Raw genomic sequence first — 26,982 nt, 5'->3', positions numbered from 1 at the left:
CCTAAATAAATAAACAAAATAAACATACAGTAACAAAAAATTGCTTCAGCATTTCCCAACTTCTCAAGTTGCTCCAGTCAAAAATCAAGGGGCGATAGTTAATTCACGACAACACAAAAGTCATAGCTCTCTTTTTAAACGTGATAAGAGACAATTTATTCCAGAGCCATTTTGAGTGACCATGGTCCTGAAACACGGAATGAGCTTACCCCAAATGCCATGTTCCAAAGTTGAAGCAATTTCATGATGCTTTGTAGTTTTAACAGAACAAAAATATCACACACTAAGGCAAGTTTAAGATAGGTTGGTGGGTACACCGGAGAGGTAGATACGTCAACATAGGCGAGCTTTTCTTTAAGTCCAAGAAGCTGTGCCATGACATTGTTTGCTTTTGGATTGGTGGAAGCTAGGTTTTTATCTCTTAGTCACCAGATGAGTTCCAACACAGAAGCCGGCAAGGAGGGCTAAACTGAGCTCAAGGTAAGGTAATTAGCCCGTGGACCTGCCATTCCAGTCTCTCCACAGCCAATCGTCTCCATAGGCAAACTCTTTTCAGGAGTCTTCCTTCTCACCCAAGATCCAGTCCTCAAAACTCCTGTTGGCTCAACTGCAAACAGTAAAGCCAGTCCAGAAAGATCAGCACTAACCACTGAGCTACACGTCACCATCACCTCCTAATTACACAATTATATTTTCCTAAGTAGTTGCCAGGATTCATCTCTTCTTGTCTCTTTACAACAACTAACCTCAGAAAACAAAAATCTTACTTAAGAATCTTTCCGCTTAGAACTTTAGAGTGGACTCTGTCACCGGGGGAGTTTTAGAAGGCTTTACTGTGGCAAAGTTCCGTGTCTCGGTGTAACACCCAGGCGTCCAGAGCCTGTTGCTCACTATTTTTCTTATCTCAGCTCTACTGACAGAGAACTACCCTTTCTGAAAGGATAGTATTCTATCCTAAATATAGGCTCCCAGCTCAAATGTAACCCCCAGCGATGTGTTCTTACAGTACCCTCTGCATTTTTCTATAACGTTTGTCAGTATGTAAAAATATTTTTGTATTTATATAGCCTGTCCCGTCACACCTAGAATAAACTTAACATGAGCAGAAATCTTCATTTTCTTAGCTGGCAAATCGCCAGTGCAAAGACATTCAAGTTTTTGTTAAGTGACTCAACATTCATTTCACAGGCGAAACTCGGGTTGTAAAGACACTACAATTAATCAAGGACTGTTTAAAGCTAAAGTCTAGCTGGTTTTTTGTTTTGTTTTGTTTTTCATCACTGAATCATTGCCTCACTAAAACTTATAGTCTACCGTACACCACGTTAACTGCCGGAAAGGCAGATTTCCTAAATACAGTTCAGGACTCCGCCTCTGAGAAATACTGGGGACCTCGTACCCGCCCCGTCCCCTCCGAACTAGCCCCGCCCCGCCCTGAGCACGCGGGGGCTTGTCCGGAACGCCTGCGCAGTGAGCATTTAGCGCAAAGATTTCTGGGATTGGTAGTCCCTATTTTATCCTTGTCATTTGCCTGAAAAGGAAATAACAAAGTAAAAATAAGATGGTTTTTAATTTGATACAAATTAAATAAAATTCAGACTGTGTCTCAGAGAAGTGGAGGCACAGAGTCCTTTCCAAGGACTCCCCTCCCACACACACACCGGCACAGGCGCCGCTCGGACGGCCGCACAGGGTCCTGGGCTGGGCGGGGCTTCCCGCAGTGCCTTGTGGGTCCTTCCTGCATCTCCTCTCTCTTTCTCTCGGGCCCGTGGCGCCGGCAAGATGGGTGAGCGGTGCGGGCCTTGGCTGAGGGGCCGCGGGAAGGACCTGGGGCTCGGGGCACAGTGCGCCGTGGGGTGATAGAGCGGGGCAGTATCGGGGCGGAGGCTTGGTGAAGGAGCGCTGTCCCGCGGGCACGTGGCGGTGCGGAAGCGCTCATGCGGGCCAAGGGCCGCTTTCCTCGGCAACCGTAGCTGGAAATCGCACCGGGAATTTAGCTTAAACTGAAAGGCCCGGGCCGGAGTGTGTGCATCTCTGAACTTGCTAGGAAATTTCGAGGGTAATTAAGCCCACTTGTTGAGACGAGCCACAGGATTGGCGTAGAAGTTCCTCCAGCTGAGGCTCGGGAGTTGAAGCGCGCGAGTTGGCGGAGGATTCATTGATGTTTTATTTTCAGGCAAGTGTCGTGGTCTCCGTACTGCCAGGAAGCTCCGCAGTCACCGACGTGACCAGAAGTGGCATGATAAGCAATACAAGAAAGCCCACTTGGGCACAGCCCTGAAGGCCAATCCTTTTGGAGGTGCCTCCCATGCCAAGGGAATTGTGCTGGAAAAAGTGTAAGTGAAAGACTGCTTTCCAAAAGCGTTTATTTATTGGCAACGAACGGTTTAAAAGTTACAAAAGATTCTGAGGCCGTGTTAGGGTTTTTAGGGCGAAAGACTGGAAAGTAACTTAGTGCTCGGGATTAGATGACTATAGGTTTTAATTTCAGGTGAAGGAATGGGAGAAGACCATATGGAACAGAGGGAAGTGTTTAAGAAACTACCTTAATCAGCTGGTACATACCTTTTAGAGTTGAGAAAATGTCTTACCTGAAATACATTGACAAAAGTGGTGATTTTTATGTAGTTTAAACAGATTTGGAGGTTTTATTTCCTCGTTGCTGCTTTTTCTAGAAAACACTTAGTTGAAATCGTCCTCTGAGGGATTTGAGACTGGATTGAGAGCAGGAACTGTTTCTGCCTTCTTAGTAAATTGTTTTTTTCAGAAACATTGTTCGCTAACATGTGCCGATGATGTTGCAGAGGGGTTGAAGCCAAGCAGCCAAATTCTGCTATCCGGAAGTGTGTGAGGGTGCAGCTCATCAAGAACGGCAAGAAGATCACGGCGTTCGTGCCCAATGACGGCTGCTTGAACTTCATTGAGGTGACTCTCTTACTGCAATCTGTACTTTTGCTTGGGTGGGGATGGCATTTCCTATGTGTGTTTACTCAGTCTGCCGAATGGGTATTTTCCTTATTTGGCAATGCATTTAATTGCCACTGATACCTAAGATGGATTTTATTTTCTTTCAGGAAAACGATGAAGTTCTGGTTGCTGGATTTGGTTGAAAAGGTCATGCTGTAGGTGATATTCCTGGAGTCTGATTTAAGGTTGTTAAAGTAGCCAATGTGTCTCTTTTGGCCCTGTACAAAGGCAAGAAGGAAAGACCAAGATCATAAATTTTGACAATGCAAACACAGTAATAAACTTTCATATTCTGAAAATATTGTTGCTTATTTTCTGCTTTGAACTTACAAAAATATTTGACATTTATCCGTTTTAGGAGATAGTTGCTAAAATACTTTGTAGTGTGAGTGGGGCTTGTACTCAGACAGCTAGAGTGTAGAAATAAGTAAATTGGTCTGCAATCAGTGTCTTTATGTACGTGCATTGACTTTCTATTGCTACATGGCAGTTGTCAAGTTTTAACAGCAAGTATAGATGTCTAATATTTATGAAGGATCTAGTCGGTTTACTATAGATGTGACAGAATGGGGGAGAACTTGTTTAGCATGTACAAAGGCCCTAGGGGTCAATCTTCAGCAGATAAAATTGCCCCTAGCGCTATAATCCCAGCACTTTCGAGGCAGAGGCAGGAAGAGTGCTTTGAAAGGGGGCGGGGTGGCATTTGCAGCCCTGGCAATTTGTGATTTCAGAGATGGTTGTGTGGACTTCAGATCAAGGTAACATGGGTAGAAAGATTTGGGCAAGGGAGAGTGCATGCTTTCTCTAGTTAAATCTCTGGTGAATTTTAACCCCAAAAGCATACAATGAAAGTGACTGCTGAGGACCCAGCAGGTAAGGCACTGCAGGACCAAAGCTCAGGTCACAGGTCTCAATAGAGTGAAGGGAAGTAGCCCATGTTTATTTGTTGTACTTAATTGGCTCAAGCCATGCCTCAATCTCTGCAAAGCCTCACTGGTAAGTACCTCACTTTTTCAACCCTGCTGATCACAGGGTGTCAGTGTAATGCACAGATTATCTGTGCTAGAGTAGACCAGATCTAGTTGTCAATTTCATGCAGTGCTTCCTAGCAGCTGAGGTGCGTTTGGGTCCTCATGACAAGGCATGATCAGAGGCCTCGTGGCATTTGGCAGAGGTGTCTAGTATGGTGGTGAGTGGGGAATTATGACCTGCAGAACCCGGAGACTGCTATTTCTGTAGATAGCACCTGAACCTGTAAAATTCTCTGCAGAGAGTTGAAGGCAAAACAGCATTTTATATGCATTTCTTACAGGATTCCTTTTTTTTTTTTAAACCAGCTACACAGTCCCACAGTACAGTGGCTACCAAACTCAAAAGGCTACTCATACCCAGTTTGTAGAGCTGATTCTGATTCCTATGGTGCCCATCCGTGTTGGTGACCAGAACTAACCCTTCACACCCAACAGGAAGCTTGGGTCTCACCATGCTTTTTCTCTGAGCAAGAAGACAAGGGCACAGTGGTTTACACCCGTAATCCCATTTTGGAAGCAGGCAGATTGGATTTTGAGGCTTCCATGGGTCGCAAAGTGAAACCTAGTCCCCCCCAAAACAATCAGAAACAGTTTTCAGCCTCTTTTTTTAGAATGTAGAAAAGCGTTCTGAAATGTCTAGTTTCCATGTAAAGGGAAACTAGATTTTAAGAGTTTATACCTGCAGTATCAAGATTGAAGACAAAGAGGCAAAGTTTCTAAATGGGGACAAGGTGAGACTCCACGAACCAAAGCATCTTTAACTTATGCTGAGGTAGGGTTCTTGGATGTTCCTCCAAAAACGTTCATAAAAATGTGTGGGTCCAGGTTTTTAAACAAGCTTTTTGAAGGTAAGATTAAAAGGCAACAAGTATTTCTTGTTTTTCTCAGACAGTAGACTAGGCAGGCCTTGCACAGGGGTCCCCCTGCCTCTGCCTCCCCAGGTGCTGGGATTAAAGGTGTGCATTACCATTCCTGGCTTGCAACAGGAGTTTTCAAGTTACATATCCACTCCCTAAATTTAGAAGTAAGAGTCCTATTAAAACTAAGCAGGTTAGTATCTGCATAGGGTATGAAGCAGCTGGGTCTTCATCTGCTGTTGGTTGGGAGAGGCAGGCGGTTTTTGTTGTCCTTTTTTTTGACAGGGTTCCTCTGTAGCATTGGCTCTCCTGGACTTGCCTTGTAGACCAGGCTGGCCTCGAACTCACAGTGATCCGCCTGCCCCTGCCTCCGAGTGCTGGCATCACAGGCGTGTGCCACTGCGCCTGGTTTGAGATGGGCAGTTTTGTGTGAAGCTAAACAAGCACCAGTCGATCTTAGCCCTTAACCTCCCAGTTACACAAGTTACTGTAAAGCCTGTGCATAGATATTTATGGCAACTTTGTGACAGCCAAGAACTAGAAATAAATCACAGGAGAGGCCCCTAAATTGTGATAGAGTAAAAATGGCATATTAAGCCATAAAAACTAATGGGATTGGAGGAATGGCTCACTGACTAAGAACATGTACCATTTAGACCACCGGCGTCCAGCAGAACACAGATTCTTAAGATAGCCAAGTTAGTGTAACAGCAACTTCTGTGTGTATGACATCTCAGAAGTGCAAGAAGACAAAAAGGTTACATACTGTATGTAATTTAACTTTTACAATGAAAATTACAACATGGAGACATGGGCAGTGGACAGGGATTGAGATGGGGGTAGAGAGCCCCACGGAAAGGTTGATTGCTACCATCCCCATCCCACAACACACACCTTTCTGGCTGACCTGGAACTCAGCAGTGTCCACCTTGAGAGTGAGTACTGGAGTTAGGTGTGTTCCACTGTTCCTGGCCAAGGAGTTCTTCGTAGTGATAGAATAGCTTTACGGCTTGAGTATGTTGAGGTTAATACAACTCAGTATGATGGGATGACAAACCCACTCACAAAAGGAGAATCCATGTAGAGACTGGTAAATTGCAGGTCAGGTCTTTGGCCTATGGTATATCAATCAACATTCTATTTTAAAATATAGTCTGGCTATGAAAGTTGTCATTGGGCAAGTGAGATGAAGAATTAAACTAGACTTTCCAAACAACTCTCATTAACCTAAATTGTTAATATACATGTAACATTTGTGAGTGAAGCTGGCAGTGGTGGCTTTAAGCGCTTGGGTAGCAGAAGATGTCTGAGTTTGAGGCCAGCCTGGTCTACAGAGTGATTCCAGGACAGCCAGCGCTACACAAAGAAACCCTGTCTTTAAAAAAAAAAAAAAGTGAATGAGTAGTTAATTAATGAACCCATTATTTAATCTGTTTTAGGTCTGTTCTGTCTAGGAAAGGCCAAGCAGTTCAGAGACTATTCAGCTGCACCTTAGGTCCTTGGGAACCCACAGCAAAGGGGGCTTTTTTTTTTTTTTTACACACTCTCAGATAGCTCTAAGGTAATTGTCTCCTGACTTTCCACTTCTAACCATTGGTCTTTTTGGCCTGCGTTTGTCTTAAGCTGTTACCTTTTTTCTGCTTCCTAGATACAGGCTTGTGTGGGCCACCACATTGGTACGTGGTTGCATTCTTAAGTTGGGGACTTGAAGTGTCATTCTACTGTCTGGCTCAGGAGCCATTGCTAGTATCTGGCCACCTCATCTCATAAATTGGAATCACGTGGAACATAGGTTAAGTCCTATCACTTTCAAAATAATTTGCTCAGATAATTGCATCACTGAGATCAGAACAGTTGTTGGTCTTCCAGTGACTGCTGCTGAGGAAAGTCATGCCACTGTGAGGCAGTGGGCCCTGCTTTACAGCCAGTCAGCCACTTCTAGCCTCGCTCCATCTTGGGCCTTTATTTTGTGTTTTGTGGTTTTTTGTCTTTGTTTTTGTTTCTCTGTGTAGCCTTGGCTGTCCTGGACTCCCATTGTAGACCAGGCTGGTGTCAAAGTCACAGGGATCCACCTGCTTCTGCCTCCCAAGTGCTGGGATTAAAGGCGAACGCCACCACTGCCTGGCGCATGTTGGATCTTTAGTAAGAGTTTCTGTGCTGTGTCTTGTGAGGGAAGGTAAAAAATTTGTTTATATGAAAATATTGAAATGAAAATTACTGTTAAGAGGGCATTTTTAATACAGCTTTTTACTTTCACTTTTAAAATATTTTATTGTGCTCGCTTCGGCAGCACATATACTAAAATTGGAACGATACAGAGAAGATTAGCATGGCCCCTGCGCAAGGATGACACGCAAATTCGTGAAGCGTTCCATATTTTTGGACCCATATTTGTCACCTTGCACAAAACTCAAATCCAAGTGGATTAAAGACCTCAACATAAAACCAGAGACACTAACTCACTTAGAAGAAAAAGTGGGAAAGAGCCTGGAACATATTGGCACAGGAGACAACTTCCTGAACAGAACACCAACGGCCCAGGCCTTAATGTCAACCATTAATAAATGGGACCTCATGAGGCTGAGAAGCTTCTGTAAGGCAGGAGACACTGTCAAGAGAACAAAGCGACAGCCTACAGACTGGGAAAAAATCTTCACCAACCCTACATCTGACAAAGGTCTAATATCCAAAATATATAAAGAACTCAAGAAATTAAACACCACCAAACCGAATAACCCAATTGAGAAATGGGGCTTGGAACTAAACAGAGAATTCTCAACAGAGGAGTATCAAATGGCTGAGAAACACTTAAAGAAATGCTCAACCTCCTTAGTCATCAGGGAAATGCAAATCAAAACAACTCTGAGATTCCATCTTACACCCATCAGAATGGCTAAGATCAAAAATTCAAGCGACACCACATGCTGGCGAGGATGTGGGGAGAGAGGAACACTCCTTCATTGCTGGTGGGAATGCAAACTAGTACAGCCACTTTGGAAATCTATCTGGTGCTATCTCAGAAAAATGGGAATAGGGCTTCCTCAAGACCCAGCTATTCCACTCCTTGGAATATACCCAGAAGATGCTCCAGCACACAACAAGAAAATTTGCTCAACCATGTTCATAGCAGCCTTATTCATAATAGCCAGAACATGGAAACAGCCTAAGTGTCCCTCAGTAGAAGAGTGGATAAAGAAACTGTGGTACATATACACTATGGAATACTACTCAGCTATTAAAAACAAGGAATTCCCGAAATTTGTGGATAAATGGATTGAGCTAGAAATGATCATAATGAGTGAGTTAACCCAGAAGCAGAAAGAATCAAATGGTATATACTCACTTATATCTGCATACTAGCCCAAGGGGCATGTCCCACGAAAGCCTTCACTTACCAGGAAACTGGGACAGAGGGGAAGGCATCCTATTGGGACTCTAAATGAGAGACGCATGGGAGAACAGCAAAATAAAAGGATCCAGAGGGTCCTAGAAATCTACAAGTAGAACAATATAGGCAAATTTGGGCCCAGGGGTCCCGCTCAAACTAAGGCACCAGCCAAAGACAATACAGGAGGTAAACTTTAAACCCCTTCCCAGATCTAGCCAATGGTCAGAATATTCTCCACAGTTGAGTGGAGAGTGTGATGCGACTTTCTCACGTACTCTGGTGCCTCACATTTGACCATGTCCCCTGGAGGGGGAGACCTGGTGGCACTCAGAGGAAGGACAGCAAGTAGCCAAGAAGAGACTTGATACCCTATGAGAATATATAGGGGGACGTAATCCCCCTCAGGAACAGTCATAGGGGAGGGGAATAATGGGAAAATGGGGGGGGGGGAGGAATGGGAGGATACAAGGGATGGGATAAAAATTGAGATGTAACAAGAATAAATTAATAAAAAAAATAAATAAAAAAAAAAAAAAGAAAAAAAAAAATAAATTAAAAAAAAAAATAAAAAAAAAAATAAAATAAAATATTTTATTAATTCATTCATATTACATCTCAATTGTTATCCCATCCCTTGTATCCTCCCATTCCTCCCTCCCTCCCACTTTCCCCCTACTCCCCTCCCCTATGACTGTGACTGAGGGGGACCTCCACCCCCTTTATATGCTCATAAGGTATCAAGTCTCTTCTTGGTAGCCTGCTATCCATCCTCTGAGTGACACCAGGCCTCCCCATCCAGGGGACATGGTCTTTCCCTTTTAATAGAATTGCACACACATTCCTAATTTCTCACACACACACTATATATGTATATATTTTGTTTGGTATTGAAAGTGTTTTCATACAGCATATTCTGATTATAGTTTCCTGCCCTTGTATTCTCCCATACCCTACCCACTACTATTCTGTGCTTTCTGTCTCTAGAAAACAGGCCAATAAACTTGCACCTTTAATCCCAGTGCTTGGGAGACAGAAACCCTGGTCTACAGAACAAGTTCCAGGACAGCCAGGAGTACTCAACCGAAAAAGGAAAAAAATAAAGAAAAGAAAGTGAGCCAACTGAAAAAAATAATATAACAAAATAAACAGGAAAAAAAAAAAAAAAAAAAAAAAAAAAAAACAAGAGACACATGCAGAGACACAAATGCATGCCGAGATGAACATACACAAAATTGGAAACCATAACAGATAAGCAACAGACAAAGTAAAAAAATTTCCAGAAAAAGAATTAGGGCATTATGAAACAATATCTCGAAAAAAATTCCATTGATTTAATTTTGTGTTGGCCATATACTGTTGTTGGCCATATACTGTTGGACACCAGGCTTTCCTTTAGTGTGGTATGTATACTCTGTGAGAGACTATTTGAGAAAATATTTGCCAACTGGAGATAGATTCTGACTTAGGGATTGTGGCTCATGTTTACATTATCTGTTTGTGTTGGGACCCCATCTGGCTTGGACCTATGCATGCTGCCAGGCTCTATAAGTTCATATATGTGTCTGTCCTGCTCTATCTGCTGTGTTTCCTTGGTGTCCTCCAACCTTCTCTTAAGCATAATTCCCTGAATGCTGAGGGGAGGGAATTGACTAGGACATCCCACTTAGTACTGAGTGTCCCAAGTCTCATGCTCTGCACATTGTCTGGTTGTGTTCTCTGTATTGGTTCCCATATACTGCAGGAGGAAACTGGTGATGGCTGAGTGAGACAGCGATCCATGGGTATCGCAGAATGTCATTGGGAGCCATTTTTATTGCTCTAGTAGAGTAGTAGTGTTTGGATTTCCCCTAGGGCCATATCAAGTCTTTGATTCTTGAACCCTTAAGCAGTGTCCGGCATGGATTCTATCACACTAGGGTAGGTTTAAATCCCAGCAGATTGATTGGTTGGTTGCTCTCACAGCTTTTGTCCCACTATTGCACCAGCATATCTCGCCAGCAAGTTGCCATTGTAGACTGCAGGGTTTGTACCTGGGTTCATGTTTACTTCTCTCTTCTGGCAGTACGCAGAGTACCTTTCAGTACCATGAACACTAGTCAGTAGGGGTGAAGGCTCTAGGCAGGCACCAGCTCTACTTGGTGTTCAGTGATATATGTAGGTGTTGTCTAGCAATAGGACCTTTCCAATAGGCTGTGGAGAGCAACCAATGCCTTGGCAATAACCTGAGCAGTTTGGGGGTTCTGTGGAGCCTCTTTGGCCAACAACACAATTATATATAACCTGTTCCTAGCACTGGGCGGGAGGTGTTGGGCTTTTGTTTTTTTTTTTTTTTGTTTTTTGGATTTGTTTTGTTTTTTTGAGACAGGGTTTCTCTGTGTAGTCTTGGTTGTCCTGGACTTACTTTGTAGACCAGGCTGGCCTCTAACTCACAGAGATCTGCCTGCCTCTGCCTTCCTGAGTGCTGGATTACAGGTGTGTACCACCATGACCAGCTATCACTGGAGGTTTTACTTGGCTGAAAGAGAGGTCTAGTTAGGGCTTTGTCTCCCCATTTAATTGGTGAGTCCATTTAGATTTCTTTCATAATATATATATATATTTGAGTGGTAGGTTTCCATTAGAGCTCTCAAATGGCCCTTAGTGTTAGCTGTCCCTCCAAGTATTCCCTCCTTTGCCCTTTCTCTCTCCTCTGTTTAATCTTTCTGTTGCAGTCATGTTCCCAACTGCCATGTTTCTGTAACTATATACTCTATTTGCACTACCTTAGGAGTTTCTTCCCACCTTTCTGAGGAACAGTCACACTGATTTCTACAGTAGCTTTAGAAGTTTGCACTCCCATCGACAATGAATGTTTCCTTACCTCACGGCCTTGCCAGAATGAGCTGTCATTTGTTCTATTGATCTTGGCCATTTGATTTGTATTCCCCTGATACAAAGATGTTGTAATGATTATTTATTTCTCAGCCACTTATGTTTCATATTTTGAGAGTTCTGTTTAGATCTGTACCCTCTTTTAAAATTGGATTGGTTCCCTGATATCCAGTTTTGAGGTCTTTAAAATTTTTGAATATTAGCCCTCTATAAAATGTGTAATTGGTAAAGATCTTTCCCCATTGTGTAGCCTGCCACTTTGTCCAAATTGTGGTGTTTTTTGGCTTGCAGAAGCCTCTCGTTTTATGAGGTCCCACGACTAAGATAATATTAATTGATCTTAGTGCCTGTGCTAATGGTGTTCTAGTCGTTAAGTATTTTTCCTGTGCCAATGTGTTCAAGATTATTCCCCAACTTACTCTTCTGTCAGATTCAATGTATCTGGCTTAATGTTGAGGTCTTTGAGCCATTTGGAGCTGACTTTTTTTTTTTTTTTTTTAAAGCAATGCTTTCTTTTATTGCAAAACCAAACAAAAGCCCAAAGCACAATGCTGGTCATGAATTGCTTCAAAATATTGGGTAATACAGACGCCAACTGTAAAGAGGCCTGTGTCTGGAAGCAGCTAGTGGATGCCTGGACCCATGCCCGACAAGTGCAGGGCACCTTCTCTCCTTGAACTCAGAGACCCATTTGCTTCAGGTGTGGTTTGGACACAAATGGGGCATACATTGCTCTGAACCTTAGTGGAAATCTCTGATTTCTCCATTTTGATATAGACACCTGATTTTTGGCAAATGTTCATTGGTTTTTATATAAGCCCCTATTTCTACATGAGTCCAAGGCCTTTTCTCACACACTTTGGTTTGCTACACTAACCCTGTCTTTAAAAAATAAAACCAGCTGGGTGGGACTTTTAATCTCAGCATTTGGGAGGCAGAGGAAGGCCTGGTCTACAAAGTGAGTCTAGGACAGGCAAGGCTACACAGAGAAACTCTGTCTCAAAAAAACCAATTTATTCAGGGTGATAATTATGCTTCTATTTACATTCTTCTACATACAGTCATCCAGTTTAACCAGGGCTATTTGTTGAAGATGCTGTCTTTTTTTTTTTTTCTTCCAGTGTATACTTCTGGCTTCTCTATCAAAACGGATCTTCAATTCCATTCATTGATCAACACGTCTGTCTTTACGCCAATACCACTCTGTTGTTATTACGATAGCTTTGTAGTACAGTTTGAGATTGGGAATGGTGATAACTCTAGGAGTTTTTTATTCTTCATTAATGTTTAAGCCATCTTGCTTGTTTGTTTTCATGTGTGTTTCCATATGAAGCTGAGAATTGTTTTTTTTCTGGTTCTCTGAAGAACTGTGTTGGAATTTTGGCTTTAGCATGGTCATCATAAATGAAACTGACCCAAAGATTCTGGTAAATGTAGAATTGCAAAGTAGGTATGAAGCCCACCATCAGGGAGAAAAGAAGGGGACACAACCTGAAAGTTTAGGGATTCCAGTTTTCAACAGTTGAAAATGGAGCCGAAAAGTAATAGAAAAGGTCAATGAACAATACCTGTATCCACAGAAACAGATGCCATAATGTCTATAATTTGCTTTAAGATATGGAACAACTGAAGAACTACGTGAAGCAAGCATGACAAATATGGTTTGTTAATTCTGATCTGTAAGTATGTGAGGGATCATGCCAGTCTCCACTTTTATGTTTGAAAATGTCCATAATTTAAAAATTTCCAAACATCCTGATTTTTTAACCACAACTCTGGCTGTACAAGAACATCTGTACAGCTGCAGTGTACATGGACTATCAGTAAAACAAAGATGCGGGCAGCAAGCGACAGTTGCCATGTAGAACATTTACTTATTTTTGTTGCTTGAGTTTGGAAGAGTTTTGATGAGTTGACAGACCTGGCATTATGCAGCCCAGTATGGCCTTGAACTAATGGCAATAATTCTGCCTCAGCTTCTCAAATGCTGGGATTATAGGTACTGATTCACTTTTGTAGGTGAAAACCCACTGGTGATGCTCTACTGGATCGTAGTCATGGCTACTTTTTAACTGTTCTTGGCCTTTCAGCCTCTGGTTAATTTTCTCTCTATTATTTAAACACACACCCTCTGGCTCAGTGGTTACCTATATAATTCAAATATCCAAAAGATACTTATTGAGTGTGATGAGGTACCAGGCACCATGCAAAGCCTAGTAAGTGATAATCACCAAACGCCACAGAGCTGTTGAACTGTGGTATCCTGTTAACACATCAGACTGCTTTTTGGTAGCATCCTTTGTACTAGTAGTGGCCTTAGGACATGTGAAAACTTTGAAGGAAATCCAAGAAATTATCACAGAACTGTGGGTTTATTATTATGTAGGCTAATTTGAATGTAGAATACATCTGAGTTTGGGACTAGCACTGAAGGGCATTGGAAACAAGACCACTAGATGTCGCCACTGACAACATGAAAGGTAAAGCAAGGGCTTGTGATATTGTTTTAAAGAACACTACCAAACTGAAGAAGAAAACAGTAAAAACACTTATCAATACACCCTGTAAAATACTGAGGCATAATCTTACACCTGTAATCCAAGCGCTCTGGAGGCTGAGGCAGGAGAATTACCATGGGTTTGAGGCCAGGCTAGGTTGCATATTGATTTCTAGGCCTCCTCGAGCTGCAGTGTATTAAAAACAAAACATTAGCTGTAAAATAGAAGACAATAATGCCACAGTCCACAGACCCAGAGAGGCTAAGTAACAAGGAGGACTCAAGGCAGGATGCAAGGATCTCCCTGGGAAGGGGAACTTACAGATTTCACAGGTGAATTGGGCACGGGTGGGGTTAGGAACAGGAGTGATCAGGTGGTGGGAAAGGGAGAAAATACTGGGAGAAATGGTTGGAATTGAGGGTATTTTGAGGGAGAGGTGGAAACCCAGTGTGAAGGAAACTCCGTGGAATCTATGGGATCAAGAGTAACCCTAGCCTGTACCAGCCATGCCCTGTAACCAGTCGAGGCCTTAAGTGGAGGGACTGGGACACCAACCCCGCTATAAAACTTTCCACCTACAATTTGTTCTGCCTACGGTGTTCTGGGTCCAGATCTTAGCAGAATTGTCATCGAAGAGACAAGAGAGACTTTGGCGGAGCTTGGGAAGTTCTGTGTGGGAAAGGGAGGAAGAATCAGAGAAACTATAAGGGTCAGGGACACACATATCACAAGAACACAGCCACACAATCAACTGACGTGGACTCACAGAGATCCAGGAGCGTGTACGAGCATGACCTAGGTCCTCTGCACTTAGTATTGTGGGGATCCTGATGGTGGGAACAGGGGCTGTTCCTGACTCTGCCCACTTGTGGGACCCTTTTCCTTGTCTTGCCTCGGCCAGTCTTGATGTGATGCGCTTGGTCTTATCTTGGCTTGTTATGCTGTGTTTGGTTGATGGCCTGCTCTTTTCTGAGGGGAGGCAAATGGGGGGATTTGGGGGAGAGAGAAGGTGGGGAAGGAGACTTGGGGAAAGGGAAGGAGGGAAAACTATTACTGGGATGTAAAATATGAGAGAAAAATAAAATATAAAACAAGAAAAACCACTCCCCCAAACAAAAACTCAAACCCAAGGAGCAGCTTCAGACTAGAGTCAATGAGAGTGGCCAAGGCTGTGGACACAAGGACAGTTAAGTCCTCCTAGGAAAGTGGCCATCAACTCACTGGCCAACAGATTAACAAGGTCATGAGATGATCTTTGAAGGGGAAGGACCTAATCTGCCTGTTTCCCTTCAGATTTCTGTTCCCTAGAATTAGAAATCTGTATCACAAACCAGCACATACCCACGCTACCTCCACAGACATACATATCCTATGAAGTTTTACATATATTTGTATACAGGCCACTTGTACATAACCATGCTGCTTGAAGACAGCTCGTTCAGTGACAAAACCATGTATATGACAGTACACGCCACTTAGCCTAGTGTGCAGCAGGCTATACCAGCTTATGCTTCTCACCCATGGATGAGGCACCTAACAATGCTTTGTTTTTTAGAACAAACTCAAATCCCATCATTGAGGACAAATGGCTGACTGAAAGCAAAGTTCAAAACGAACAATACTTATTATGTGAAATACATTTGATATTTTCTTTTTGCTTTGGTTTGGTTTTTTGAGACAGTTTTCTCTGTGTAGCCCTGGCTGTCCCGGACTCGACCAGGCTGGCCTTGATCTCACAGAGATCTACCTGCTTCTGCTTCCTGAGTGCTGCGATTAAAGGTATGTGCCACTGTGACCAGCTTGGTATTTTCTTTTGAATGCGGTCTTTATTTGAATAATACTAATAACCAGCAAACTGATTTTCTTTGATTAAATATGCCTTCAGACATCCGACACACCAGAAACCAGAGGGTCTGAAAGGATTGATGACATGCCTCAGGCTTCCAGAGACATTAGCAGGTTTTCTCTAGGAAGGCCCCAGGTGAGAACTGAATTGTGTCATGGTAATTGACCAGACTCACTTGCCGTCCTCTACTTTATCATTTCAACGGACAGAGCATCATGATGGCAGTAAAGCCTGAAAACCCTGAGATGACTGCATGTAGCAGCAGAATTTTAAAAGCACTTCTCTCTTAGTAAGTGCAAATATAACATACAAAAGCAACTACTTTAACTTCTCAAATACCCTCAGTTGCTTTGCGGCTCTCTAGTCATGTGCAGATTCTCAGTGTGAGGGTACCGGCTCTTGTCATCTGGCCCCCGCTGGTGGGCAGCTTCATTCCTCACTCCTTCTGACAGGACACCGAGGATACGTCTTTCATCACATTTCTCTGCTGCAGAGCCTTCCTCGGCACATGCTTCCCATTCCTCCGCTGGAGCGTGCATCCTATGGTCCAGACTCTCCTTCCTGCCTGTCTCCACTGGACTACAGTGTTCTCTGGGACACGTATCCCCCAGCGCCGAGCTCAGAGTTTGGTATGTGAGAGGACCTTGGTGCATGTGAGAAGGCTGAGATGGCTCAGGGGTACAGTGTTTACTGCTACCTGACAGTGATGGTGCACACCTTTAATCCCAGCATGTAGGAGGCAGAGTTTGAGGCCAGCATGGTCTACAGATCAAGTTCCAGGACAGCCAGGGCTACACAGAGAAAGTCTGTCTAGAAAAAAACAGTTTGGGGAAAAAAAAAAAAAAAAGAGTTTCCTGCTCTTGCCAAGGGCCCCTAGTTCAGTTCCCAGCATTCACACGCAGCAGCTCATAGCTGTCTGTAACTCCAGCTCCAGGGGATCCGTACCCTCTGGAACCCACAGGCACCCCCACACATGTGCACCTACATAGGCACTAACACACAAATACACATGAAGTATATTAAATTCCAGATGAGAGCTGCAGTGATGGACCACTTCCATAGCATGGACAAGGCCATGGGTTCAAACCTCCGCACTGGAGGGAGAGGTGGACGTTTCCTTATGATACAATAATAATAAGCATCTCTAAGAATATGTTATATTTTTTATTTAACCTCAGGTGGACATTTCCGTATCATACAATAATAATAAACATCTCTAGGAATATGTTTATATTTTTTATCTAACCTCAAATTAAAAGCCTCACTGGAATATCTGCTGTGGACTAAGTAAAGGGAGTTTTTGCAAAGCAGAGCCCATATCCTGTTATCTCGGGAGCATGAACAAAGACAACTGACACTATCCTGGGACAAAGAGATGAGAAAACCCAATTCTGATCTGGTCATAACAGCCTCTGATCTGCCTACTCACCAGAGAACATGTCCCCACTGCAGAGAGACCAACCATGAGAGACTGAGAGCCAAAGTCTTCCTTCCTTGCTTGCTTCCTTCCTTCCTTTCTTTCTTCTTTCCTCCTCCTCCCCCTCCTCTCCCCATCCTCCTCCTCCTCCTCCTCTTTCTTTTGACAGAATCTCACCATATTGTCCTAGCCAGTAATTTGCTATATAAGTCAGACTGGCCTTGAACTCACAGAGATCCACCAGCCTCTGCCTCCTGAGTGCTAGAAGGCACTTATTTTTAAAATTGAAAAAAAAAATGCTTTTGATACACTACAGTCTGATCATGCTTGTCCCCTCACCCAATTGCTCCCCACCCACCCCACTCCATGCTCCTCCTCAATATATTTGTCAACTTTTAATTTCTATTTTCACATGTAGAGTGTACTTTTATTGGGCACCTTCTGGAATTAATGGCATGTGCCATCATGCCAGGCCCCAAAATAGTGTCCTTACCTTCAGTGACTTACAGTTTACCATGAGCAAGGGAGGGGTCAAGGTGAAGAAGCAACCACTAAAGGCTGCTAATGAGTCAGGCCTTGAGGCACAGGCATGTAGTCCTAGCTACCAGGGAGGCAGATGCAAGAAGATCAAGAGTTCAAGACCTGCCTGGGCTACAAAGTGAGTTCAAGGACAACCTGGGCAACCCTGTCTCAAAAAGTTAAAAAGAGGCTGAGAATAGCTTGCTTAGCATGTGCAAAGGCCCTTGCTTCAATGCCCAGTACTGAAAGAACAAAGCCCAAACCAAACCTAAAGTAGGCCTGAGCTGGTAGGATAGCATCCCAGAGCTTATTAGCAAAGGATAACTGGTATTTCCAGATAAGTACATTATTCAGAACGAACACACACACACACACACACACACACACACTTGGGAAATGATTTGCTGAGAAATCTTTGTTCATATTAGGGAGGGTGAAGGGGAAACTCCCTTGCAGAAGCTGCAAAGATGTTAAGTGGGAACAGCAAAGTGCCCAGCAAGCATATACGCAAGCTCTCGTCCTAGCAGGAATACATGCAGCTCAGCACTTTAAATTTACTTGAAGCTTTTCTAGCAGCTTAAATTAACCCTTTTCTACCTCTTGCTCTCAGAGTTCAGTCCTTAACCTGCAGATGTGGCCTGCAGCTCTTCCCTAGTGCACAGCCCACTTTCACCAAATCATCTCTGGCAGCAAGTGGCACTGATTTCCTGGCCATAACAGGACATCTGAGATTAATTTATAAGGGAGAAGGTTTATTTTGACTCATGGTTCAAGACCTGGCAGCTGCACTTGGCCAGAGCCTTGTGCTGCTTCAACTCTTCGTGGAAAGTGGGCAGACATGAGGAAGACTAGACGGGGTAAAGACAGGGCTGGCCTGCTGTCTTAGTTACTGTTCTATTGCTGTGAAGAGATCCCATCTCAGTGAGGTCACACCAACCCAATAAGGCCACATGGCCTAATCCTTTTAAACAATGCTACTCCTTCTGAGCCTATACAGGCCATTTTCCTTCAAACCACCACATTCCGCTCCCTGGCCCCCATAGACTCGTAGACATATCATAATGCAAAAAAGCATTCAGTTCAACAGTCTTGGTCTCAACCCTGTTTGAAAGTGCAAAGTCTCTTCCTCAAGTCTTGGCAATCTCTTAACTGTCACCCCTATAAAAAAACAAAATAAAAAAGCAGATCACATACTTCCAATGTTCAATGGCACTGGATATGCATTCCTGTTTCAAGAGAGAGGGAAGGGGGCATAATGAGGAAATACTGGACCAAAGCAAGACCAAACACCAGCTGGGCAAACTCCAAACTCTGCATCTCCATGTCTGATATCAAAACGCTCTTAAGATCTCCAACTCCTTTCAGCTTTGTTGACTACAACACACTTCTTTTTCTTTGGCTGTTCTATTCCCTGTTAGCAGCTTTCCCATGAAGGTATCACACAATGTGAGCATCTCCACCATCTTTCAGTCTCCAAGGCAATCCAAGAATTCACCTTCATAGCTTCATGTAAAGGCCTCTCTGGGCCTCTGTGCAGGGACACCCCTGCCACATGCCTGGCCTCAGCAGCTTTTCTCAGACACAGAGGGAGACTCCATAACCCCTTTCTTGTATCCTTGACTATAGTACCAGAGCCACATGACCGAAGCTGTCCAGTTCTGCTGTTCGTTCCAGGTGGCACATGCCCCTCACTCAGATACGTTTTCAGCAGCTTTCTGTTTTCTATAGCTTCCTTCACTGTATTAGCTCAATCTATAGACCAGGCTGGCCCCAAACTCAGAAATCTGCCTGTCTCTGGCTGCCACGTGCTGAGGTTAAAGGCTCAATGCCACCACATCATGCCCCAAGCTTTTCTTTAATTCTTTTTCACAGGTTGGCAGGGTCTTGTCCTGAGGTCACCATCCCTTTTAGTATCAGGATTTTCTTTAATCCACTTATCTCTAACACAGATCTGTGAGGACTAAAGTTATGTTTTAAGTTTTAATTACTATGTTTATGAGATCTATAAACCAAAAATGCCTCTAACCTGTAAGCCCCACTTTCCCTAGGACAGAAACGTCCTGGAGTTATCTGGGGCCTGTTCATGTAAGACAAGACATGCTGCTTCCACTTTTGTAAACAGGGTTGGTTGCCCCAACTGCACAGGATGTGCTTGATCACAGGTAGGCTCATGGATGAAAGTAAGAAGTAGGTAGCCTTGTGAGCCTTTATTTGCACAGGTCTAACATGTGCTTAGACATTTGTGGCCATTCTCTGGGAATCTCAGGTAAGGACCTGGCTAGTGTCCATCATTTTCACCAGTATTTAATGAAGCTCACTTTAAATTTGGCTTAAAAAATGTGGCAGTGTTTTATTCTTGCCTGGTGGGATTAATAGACGTAGCTCCATTCTACTTCCTGCTGTGCCTTTTCTCCTCAAACCGTACATTGTGCATTTTCCTTGCCCAGCTTGCTCCTTTTCATTACAGATCTGCATACGACTGACCACTAATACTCACAGTCAATACTAGGCTGCCATGAAATCTCTTCTGCCAAAGCCAGCAATTCAAAACTCTTCAATTTAGCCTCAGGCAGATTTTTCTTTTCTTTCTTTCTTTCTTTTTTTTTTTTTTTTTTTTAAGAAGGGCAGAAAATAGCCACAGAATGATCTCTAGGGCACTTACTAACAGTCTTCAGGGGTGAAACCTCTTGACCTGGGCCTCCACAGTTCAAGTTACCTGCAGCACCACTATCTTAAATCTTCCTATTAGGGTGGCTCATTAATCCCCCCTTAAAATGTCTAATCACTTTTCTAGTACTAAAGCCTGCAAACAAAAATATGGTCAGGCTTATCATAGCAATACCCCAGCCCCCAGTACCAACTTCTGCCTTAGCTTGGGTTTTTATTGCTGTGAAGAGACACTAAGGCTGCTGCAACTCTTAGTAGAGGGCACCATTTAATTGGGGCTGAGTTACAGTTCAGAGGTTTAGTCCATTATCATCATGGAGGGAGGTATGGCAGCGTGCAAGCAGACATGGTGCTGGAGAGGTAGCTGAGATTTCTACATCAGGATCACAGGCAGCAGGAAGCGAGAGACACTGGGCCTGGCTTGAGCATTTGAAACTTCGAAGACCACCCCCAGTGACACACTTCCTCCAACAAGGCCACACAACCTGATCCTTTGAAATAATGCCACTCCCTACATGACTATTGGGGACATTTTCTTTCAAACCACCACAGAAACCATGACCAAGGCAATTTATAAAAGAAAGCATTTAAGTGAGGCCTTGCGTACAGCTTCAGAGTGAGAGTCCACGACCATTGTGGGATAGCATGGCAGCTTGCAGGCATGGCACTGGAGCAGTAGCTGAGAACTCAGATCTGACCTGCAAGTTGTAAGCACTGAGGGTGAGACTGGGCCTGGCATGGGATTTGGAAACCTCCAAGCCCTCTCATCTCCAGTGACATCCCTCCACCCCAAGAAGGCCTCACCTTTTAATCCTTCGTAAACAGTTTACCAACTAGGGAAGAAGGATTCAAACACATGAGCCTGTGCAGTCCGTTCTCCTTCAAACCACCACAGCTGCTTTATAACCAAGTCCCACAAGAACTTGATCCTGGCTTTGGAGATCTGATCGGACCCTCTTGACAGTTTTTATTGTTTTAAAGAGAAAGGAAAAAAAAAAAAAAAAAGAATATATAGCTGGGTGGGTCGGAGGATCTGGAAGGAACTGGGGAAGGGGAAATACATGACCAAACTATATTGTCTGAAAGCATTGTTTTTAAGAAAAACAGTACTCTACAGTATTGTGTTTGCTATCAGGCTTTTTGGATGTTGTGTTTTCTTCCTTTCACATCCCATAACATTTACAAAATGCTGGACATTTGTTGATGTGAGATATGCAGCATGTCTATTAACCAATAGGCCTTTAATGAGGTAGTTTCCCCTAACTGCAGGTGAATGTAAGTGTTCTGAGCATATTTAAAGGCAGCTAATGCAGTAAGTAGCTCATTGGGTAAAGGTGCCCATGGCCACAGCTGGTGGCCTGAGATTGATCCCTAGGGTACACAGTGGAAGGTGAGAACCCATCTCACAAGCTGTCCTTTCATCTCCACATGTGTTCTGTGACAAGTGCCCTGCGCTGTGCTTATATACAGACAAAACAAATGAAATTATAAAGGTTAAAAACTATGACGCTCAATAGATTAGATATATTGAACACATCTTCAGCTTATGGCATTTTCTGTTTACAGTGAGTTTATGAGGGTATGCCAGAACCTTGTGTTGCCAAACAGCAGGAAGCACGTCTACCTTTTAGAGATGGACAAGGCTTCCTATGACAAAAGTTAACCCAAAGAAAAGGTTTTCCAGAGAGTATGCCTGTCAAATTCACCTCAGACAGGATGTCCCAGAAGATGGCTCTAGCATTTGGGGGTATAAGGTGTCCTCAGGTGAGCCTGCAGGACACAAGCCAGGGAAGAAACAGTACCAATTATTTTCCACTTAGTTTCATCTTCTAGAAAACAAAAATGTAAAATAAAGCAACCTGTAAGACAAGCTAGATAAGGTTTGTCTTAATGTCTTGCTGGTAATAAAACATATTATGGGATGAATTAACAGCAGTAGTTATGAAGCAGGTGAACATTTAATTAGTATTTGTATACTTTTCAATAATTGTGCATTAATGATTGCATATAGCTCTCACCATAACGTTGTGAGACAGGCTATTATTCTCATATTCAAAAGAAAGTTGGAGGGCTGTGAAGACTTGCACAAAAGCCTCCAGCAATGCAATGGAGTGGCTGATAGTCTCACAGGTAGAAGGAAAAAATAATTGTGTAGATAATTGAAAAAAAAAAAAAAGCATTTGCAATGCTTAAATGTTTTCTATAGCTATTTTAAAAACCTGCAGTTACCATGCCATACTGAGCATGTAAAACACATTACTATAATAAAATGATCAGGTATCTTTATTCCGTATCTAATTTTTTTATGTCTTTGGGCGCGCGCACACACACACACACACGCGCACCTTTTGGGGGACTGATGAAGAAATAATCCATTGCTCCTGAGTTTGACTGTGAGACAATAATTTAAGATGAGTCATGTTTATAAGATTAATTTTCAGAAACGGGCAAGTTCTACATTTTAATTTTCACATATCTTATATTAAAGCGAACATATAAATACATTTCTCCATCAATCTCCACAACAGAAAAAGAACTGCGCCTAGAGAAGATGACCTGTGCAAGCCTTGATGATGTCAGCAACGGTAACACCACTGAACCTGATTCATTTTTGCTATTTATGTGATCTGAATCTGTGATGTGTTCCTTCCACACAACCACTATTCCAAACAGGTTCCTGCAGACAGTTTCTTGCTAAGGAGAGAAATCTGCATCAAATTTTGGTGACATGAGATGTTACAGTCCAATTTCCATGGAAACTGAGGCTTCCCCGGTATGCTCTTGGCACTTTTCCTGCTGCAGTTTCTAGGATCAACAGAAGGTCTGAGAACAAGGACAAAACAACAGCAAAGAAAATAAAAAAGAGCAGTCAAGTCTTATTTCAAGAACACTGGCCATAAAATAAACCCGCCCACTCCTGCAATTGTGGGATGCCCTCTGTAGCAAAATAAAACACTTCCCACAGAACTGGAGAGGTCACTGTTAGAACACTAAAGAACAGGCCAGGGCCCAGCCTTATAAAGATAATGAAGGCTGACCCAACCCTGAGTGTAGCTAAGGGTTAAGAAACCCATCATCTTTCTAAGTACCAAGCACAAAACCCAGGCTTTCCTCTTTACCTCGCTTGCTAGCAAATCACTCAGCCTGCGATGCTGCCTCAGCATAGCTCAGAGGTAGATTCAGACCAACAACTGGCCCCACGATGCTCAGCCATGACGTGATGTAGTTGACATTCCTAAGAAAGTAAGGCACAGGTAACACACATGCTGTGTCATAGTTGCTGGTAGCACATCAGTGAGGGGCCAGAAGGAAGTGAGGCTGCTCCCCAAGATGTGGGCCTGCCTGGAACCCCAGAATCCCTGATGCCAGCCACAGGATGCAAGTTGGATTTATGATCCTAGAGTATGTGAGCATCTCTCACCAAGGTAGTTGAAGGGCAAAACAAAACCGGGGCCTCTGATTCCTCGTGATGACCCGAAGATTTTCATTTGAATTTATAGCGTTTGTTGAGTGGCTGAGCACAGTAGTTAAAACTGTGGTGCTGAGGTTAAAATGCCTGTATTCAAATCCCAGTCCTACCCCAAATGAGCTGTGTGACTTTGGCAGAGTCCCGTGACTCCTCTGTGCTTTAGCTTTCTTCTCTGAAAATTAAGGAAAAGATGCTGGGGTGTGATAAAAGCCCAATGTGTTCATATATCTAAAACCCGGAACACCTAGCACACAGCCAAGATCAATGTGCTCACCATTATTATTAGAAAGAATATTTCTCATTTTAGCCTGGCTTTTAGAGTCACATGAAAAGATTTATACTTTAAAAATCAGAGTAGAGCACAATGTGTCTTGACAGTGGTTCTTACCTATTGATTTTCTGTGGATTCTTTAGCACGGCAGTCATGAATTCATTTGTCTTGCAGGGATGCAGAACAAAAAATGGTTGCCCAAGTATTGGATGTTCCTGCAAAAATACAAACTGTCGCTGCGAACTACTTCGAAAAGTTAAGCAATCTGTTTTCCTTTTTATTATTTAAAATGTGTTCTCTCTCTCTTTCCCCCTCCCTCTCTTCTTACTCCCCCATCATGTGCATGTGTGTATGTGTGTACTCAAGCATGTGGCATATGCACACGTGTGAAGGTCTGAGAACAACTTGAGCACAGCCATGTGAGTCCTGGGGCTTGACTTCCTGCTACCAGGCTTGGTTACACGTGCCCTGTCCCCTGTTGCGGTGGTTTGAATGAGAAGATCCCTCAGGCTTATATATTTGAATGCTCAGCCATCAGACAATGGAGCTATTTGACAAAGACTAGAAGGATTATGAGGTCTGGCTTTGTTGGAGGGAGTGTGTCACAGGGGGTGGGACAAAAGTCATGCCAGGCACAGGTTCTCCCTTGGCCTGTCAATCATGGTGGATCCCATCTACCGCATGTACGCCACCATGTTCCCCGCCATGATGAGACTGCACTAGACCTCTGAAACTATAAGCAAGTCCCCAATTACATGTTTTCTTTTGTTAGAGTTTCCATGGTCATGATGTCTCCTCACAGCACGGTAACAGTGTCTAAGACACCCACTAAGCCATATCATCAGCTCTGCCCTTTTAAGAGAAACATCTAATTTAATTCTATCACTGACTAACATTCAGCTTGACTTACTAATTTGAAATACAGTTATAATGCAAACATGACAAAGGTTGTGAGACAGAGGTATTCACTGATTTACTGTCGAACACGGTGGGACACACATGCCATTTATACACTATAAATTAGATAAATTTCCTTGGTTCTGTTTTGGTTAGCCAATGTTTCTCTTTGGCTCATAACTGTTTTAATTTTTCTTCAGGAAGAGCAGTCACTTGACAACCAGAACAAACCATCTCCCTTATGTCTTTGTTGGTAGTCAGGGAACCAAAATCATTTGCATAGTTTAAGCTTGAATTTGGTTAGTATGCTAACTGCTCCAGCATGCTGTCTTCCTCAGGATGTCAATGGTGTGTGTTCTGTGAGCACAAGCTAAGTGGAAGGGAATGGCCTGCACCATTTCTCTCTCCTCTCCACTCTTCTCTTTTCCTCTCCCTTGTCTCTCAAATGTGCAGGGCTGTTTCTATAACTGAAATCCCCTATGCTGTAATTCCACTTTGTCTATAGAAGAATGGCTGGGTATAGGCTATTCCACTTTGCCTATAGGGGAAAGGCTGGGTATAGGCTACAGATCATTCTGCTGCCAGTTTAGGGACACAAGCAGCGGGGAGTCTTAGAAGGCTTCGGTGTGGTGAGTAACCCATGCGCAAGGTCTCCCAACTCAAAACAATCATGGACGGTAAGTTATTTGAATTGTCCCTAGCCATTGTGACGGATATTACCAACTCAGGTAGCCATGAAGTCCATACAAATGACTTTGAGGGAGAATTCTGGTTAAACACAAAAGGGCCATGAGGGCCTGAGAGGGTTGCAATCCCCGGCTGTGCTTGCTACCCCGCCCCAGCCAACTGGGCCCTATGAATGCAGGTCCTGCATGGCAGCTCTTCTATTTGTCAAAATGACCTACGAAATCAGTTGATGTAGAATCTCTTAAATTTAAATCTTTAAACATGAACTGGCCCAAATAAAACAGGCCCGTGGCTGGTATGTAGGGGCTGCCCAGCAACTTCTCTTGCGTGCTTCTCCTCCCCTTGCTCAGTCTCCAAGGAAGCCAACTGGGCAGCAGTTCCTAAGAACCCAAGAACCTTCCTTTCTGCCTCTGCCCTCAGCCCCAGGCACCCATGTATGATGCACTTGCTGCTCTTCCAGAGGACCCAAGTTTGATTCATAGTCCCCATGTTAGGTGACTCACAACTGCCTGTAACCCCAGCACCAGGGGATTGGATGTCATGACTGGCCTCTGTAAGAACCTTTATACATGTGGCACACACTCAACACAGATACACATAAATAAAGTTCTTTTTGCTTTTGTTTGTTTTGTTTTGTTTTTAAAGAAGAACTAAGAAGGTTCTACACTGAGGAACAAATTGAGAGATTTATGTATGGTGAGGGGTACAGCTACGATAGGTACCTGAAAGTTAGTACCACTCAGTCTCCTTACATGCCATTTTAGACATCTCTGCTCACTACAATGTTTTTTCTGGCTTTTTAATTTTTTAATATAGTATTTTTTATTGTTTACTTCTTTTTTACATATGCATTTATATTATTATACATATATAAAATAAACTATATACAGCAAGAAGAACACAGAACAATCAGAAATTATATTCGTGTTACATTCATAGTGTTTTGGCTGTTTGTGTTTGGCAGCCTTGAAGAAAACATTTTCCTATCTTGGTGAGTCTAAAATTCTGAATGTAACTCAATACCTATCATATCTCATCTCTATCAACTTAAAACATCTATCTAGACCTAAAAACATCTTAACTTCTAAGCAACTAAGCTTAATTGTTTAACTAAACTATTTGGTCTTCAACCCCATCAGAGACTTGAAAAGGAGTAAAATTAATTACTTGAGTAAACTGGAAGTGCAGGCTACCAGCTTCCAAATTAAAAGAAAAGAAAAGAAAAAAAAAAAAAAAAAAAAAAAAAAAAAAAAAAAAAAAAAAAGAGAGCGGGCTTTCTTTTTTGTTCTTTTTAAAAATTTTATTAATTTATTCATATTACATCTCAATGGTTATCCCATCCCTTGTATCCTCCCATTCTTCCCTCCCTCCCACTTTCCCCTTACTTCCCTCCCCTATGACTGTGACTGAAGGGGACCTCCTCCCCCTGTATATGCTCATAGGGTATCAAGTCTCTTCTTGGTAGCCTGCTATCCTTCCTCTGAGTGCCACCAGGTCTCCCCATCCAGGGGACATGGTCAAATGTGAGGCACCAGAGTACGTGTGAAAGTCAGACTCCACTCTCCACTCAACTATGGAGAATGTCCTGTCCATTGGC

The 26,982-nt window shown here is 43.1% G+C and overlaps 2 protein-coding genes and 1 non-coding gene across 3 annotated transcripts in view; 2 read left to right on the top strand and 1 right to left on the bottom strand.

Annotated features, from left to right (window-relative positions):
- The first annotated feature begins 1,626 nt into the window (after positions 1 to 1,626).
- Positions 1,627 to 3,266, top strand: Rps23 (ribosomal protein S23). The gene is given in 4 exon segments (XM_051172310.1): positions 1,627 to 1,786; positions 2,177 to 2,336; positions 2,805 to 2,925; positions 3,075 to 3,266. Coding segments are annotated over 4 exon segments (432 nt in total). The 5' UTR covers positions 1,627 to 1,782; the 3' UTR covers positions 3,222 to 3,266.
- A 3,863-nt stretch (positions 3,267 to 7,129) lies between these two features.
- On the top strand, positions 7,130 to 7,236 carry LOC127212553 (U6 spliceosomal RNA). The gene has a single exon (XR_007833587.1). It is a non-coding gene; the product is annotated as a U6 spliceosomal RNA (small nuclear RNA).
- A 15,153-nt stretch (positions 7,237 to 22,389) lies between these two features.
- The window catches only part of Atg10 (autophagy related 10), a 250,450-nt gene continuing 245,857 nt past the window's right edge, over positions 22,390 to 26,982 (bottom strand). Inside the window, exons 6-8 of the mRNA XM_051172593.1 lie at positions 23,919 to 24,016; positions 23,181 to 23,296; positions 22,390 to 22,884 (exon numbers count right to left, since the gene is read on the bottom strand). Coding sequence (XP_051028550.1) covers positions 23,197 to 23,296; positions 23,919 to 24,016 — 198 coding nt within the window. The 3' untranslated portion in view covers positions 22,390 to 22,884; positions 23,181 to 23,196. The remainder of the gene's footprint in view (positions 22,885 to 23,180; positions 23,297 to 23,918; positions 24,017 to 26,982) is intronic.

The sequence above is a fragment of the Acomys russatus genome, chromosome 30 (genome assembly GCF_903995435.1).
Source record: "Acomys russatus chromosome 30, mAcoRus1.1, whole genome shotgun sequence".
Classification (NCBI taxonomy): domain Eukaryota; kingdom Metazoa; phylum Chordata; class Mammalia; order Rodentia; family Muridae; genus Acomys; species Acomys russatus.
The sequence above is the reverse complement of the archived record's forward strand: the minus strand, read 5'-3'. Positions and strand labels throughout refer to the sequence as shown.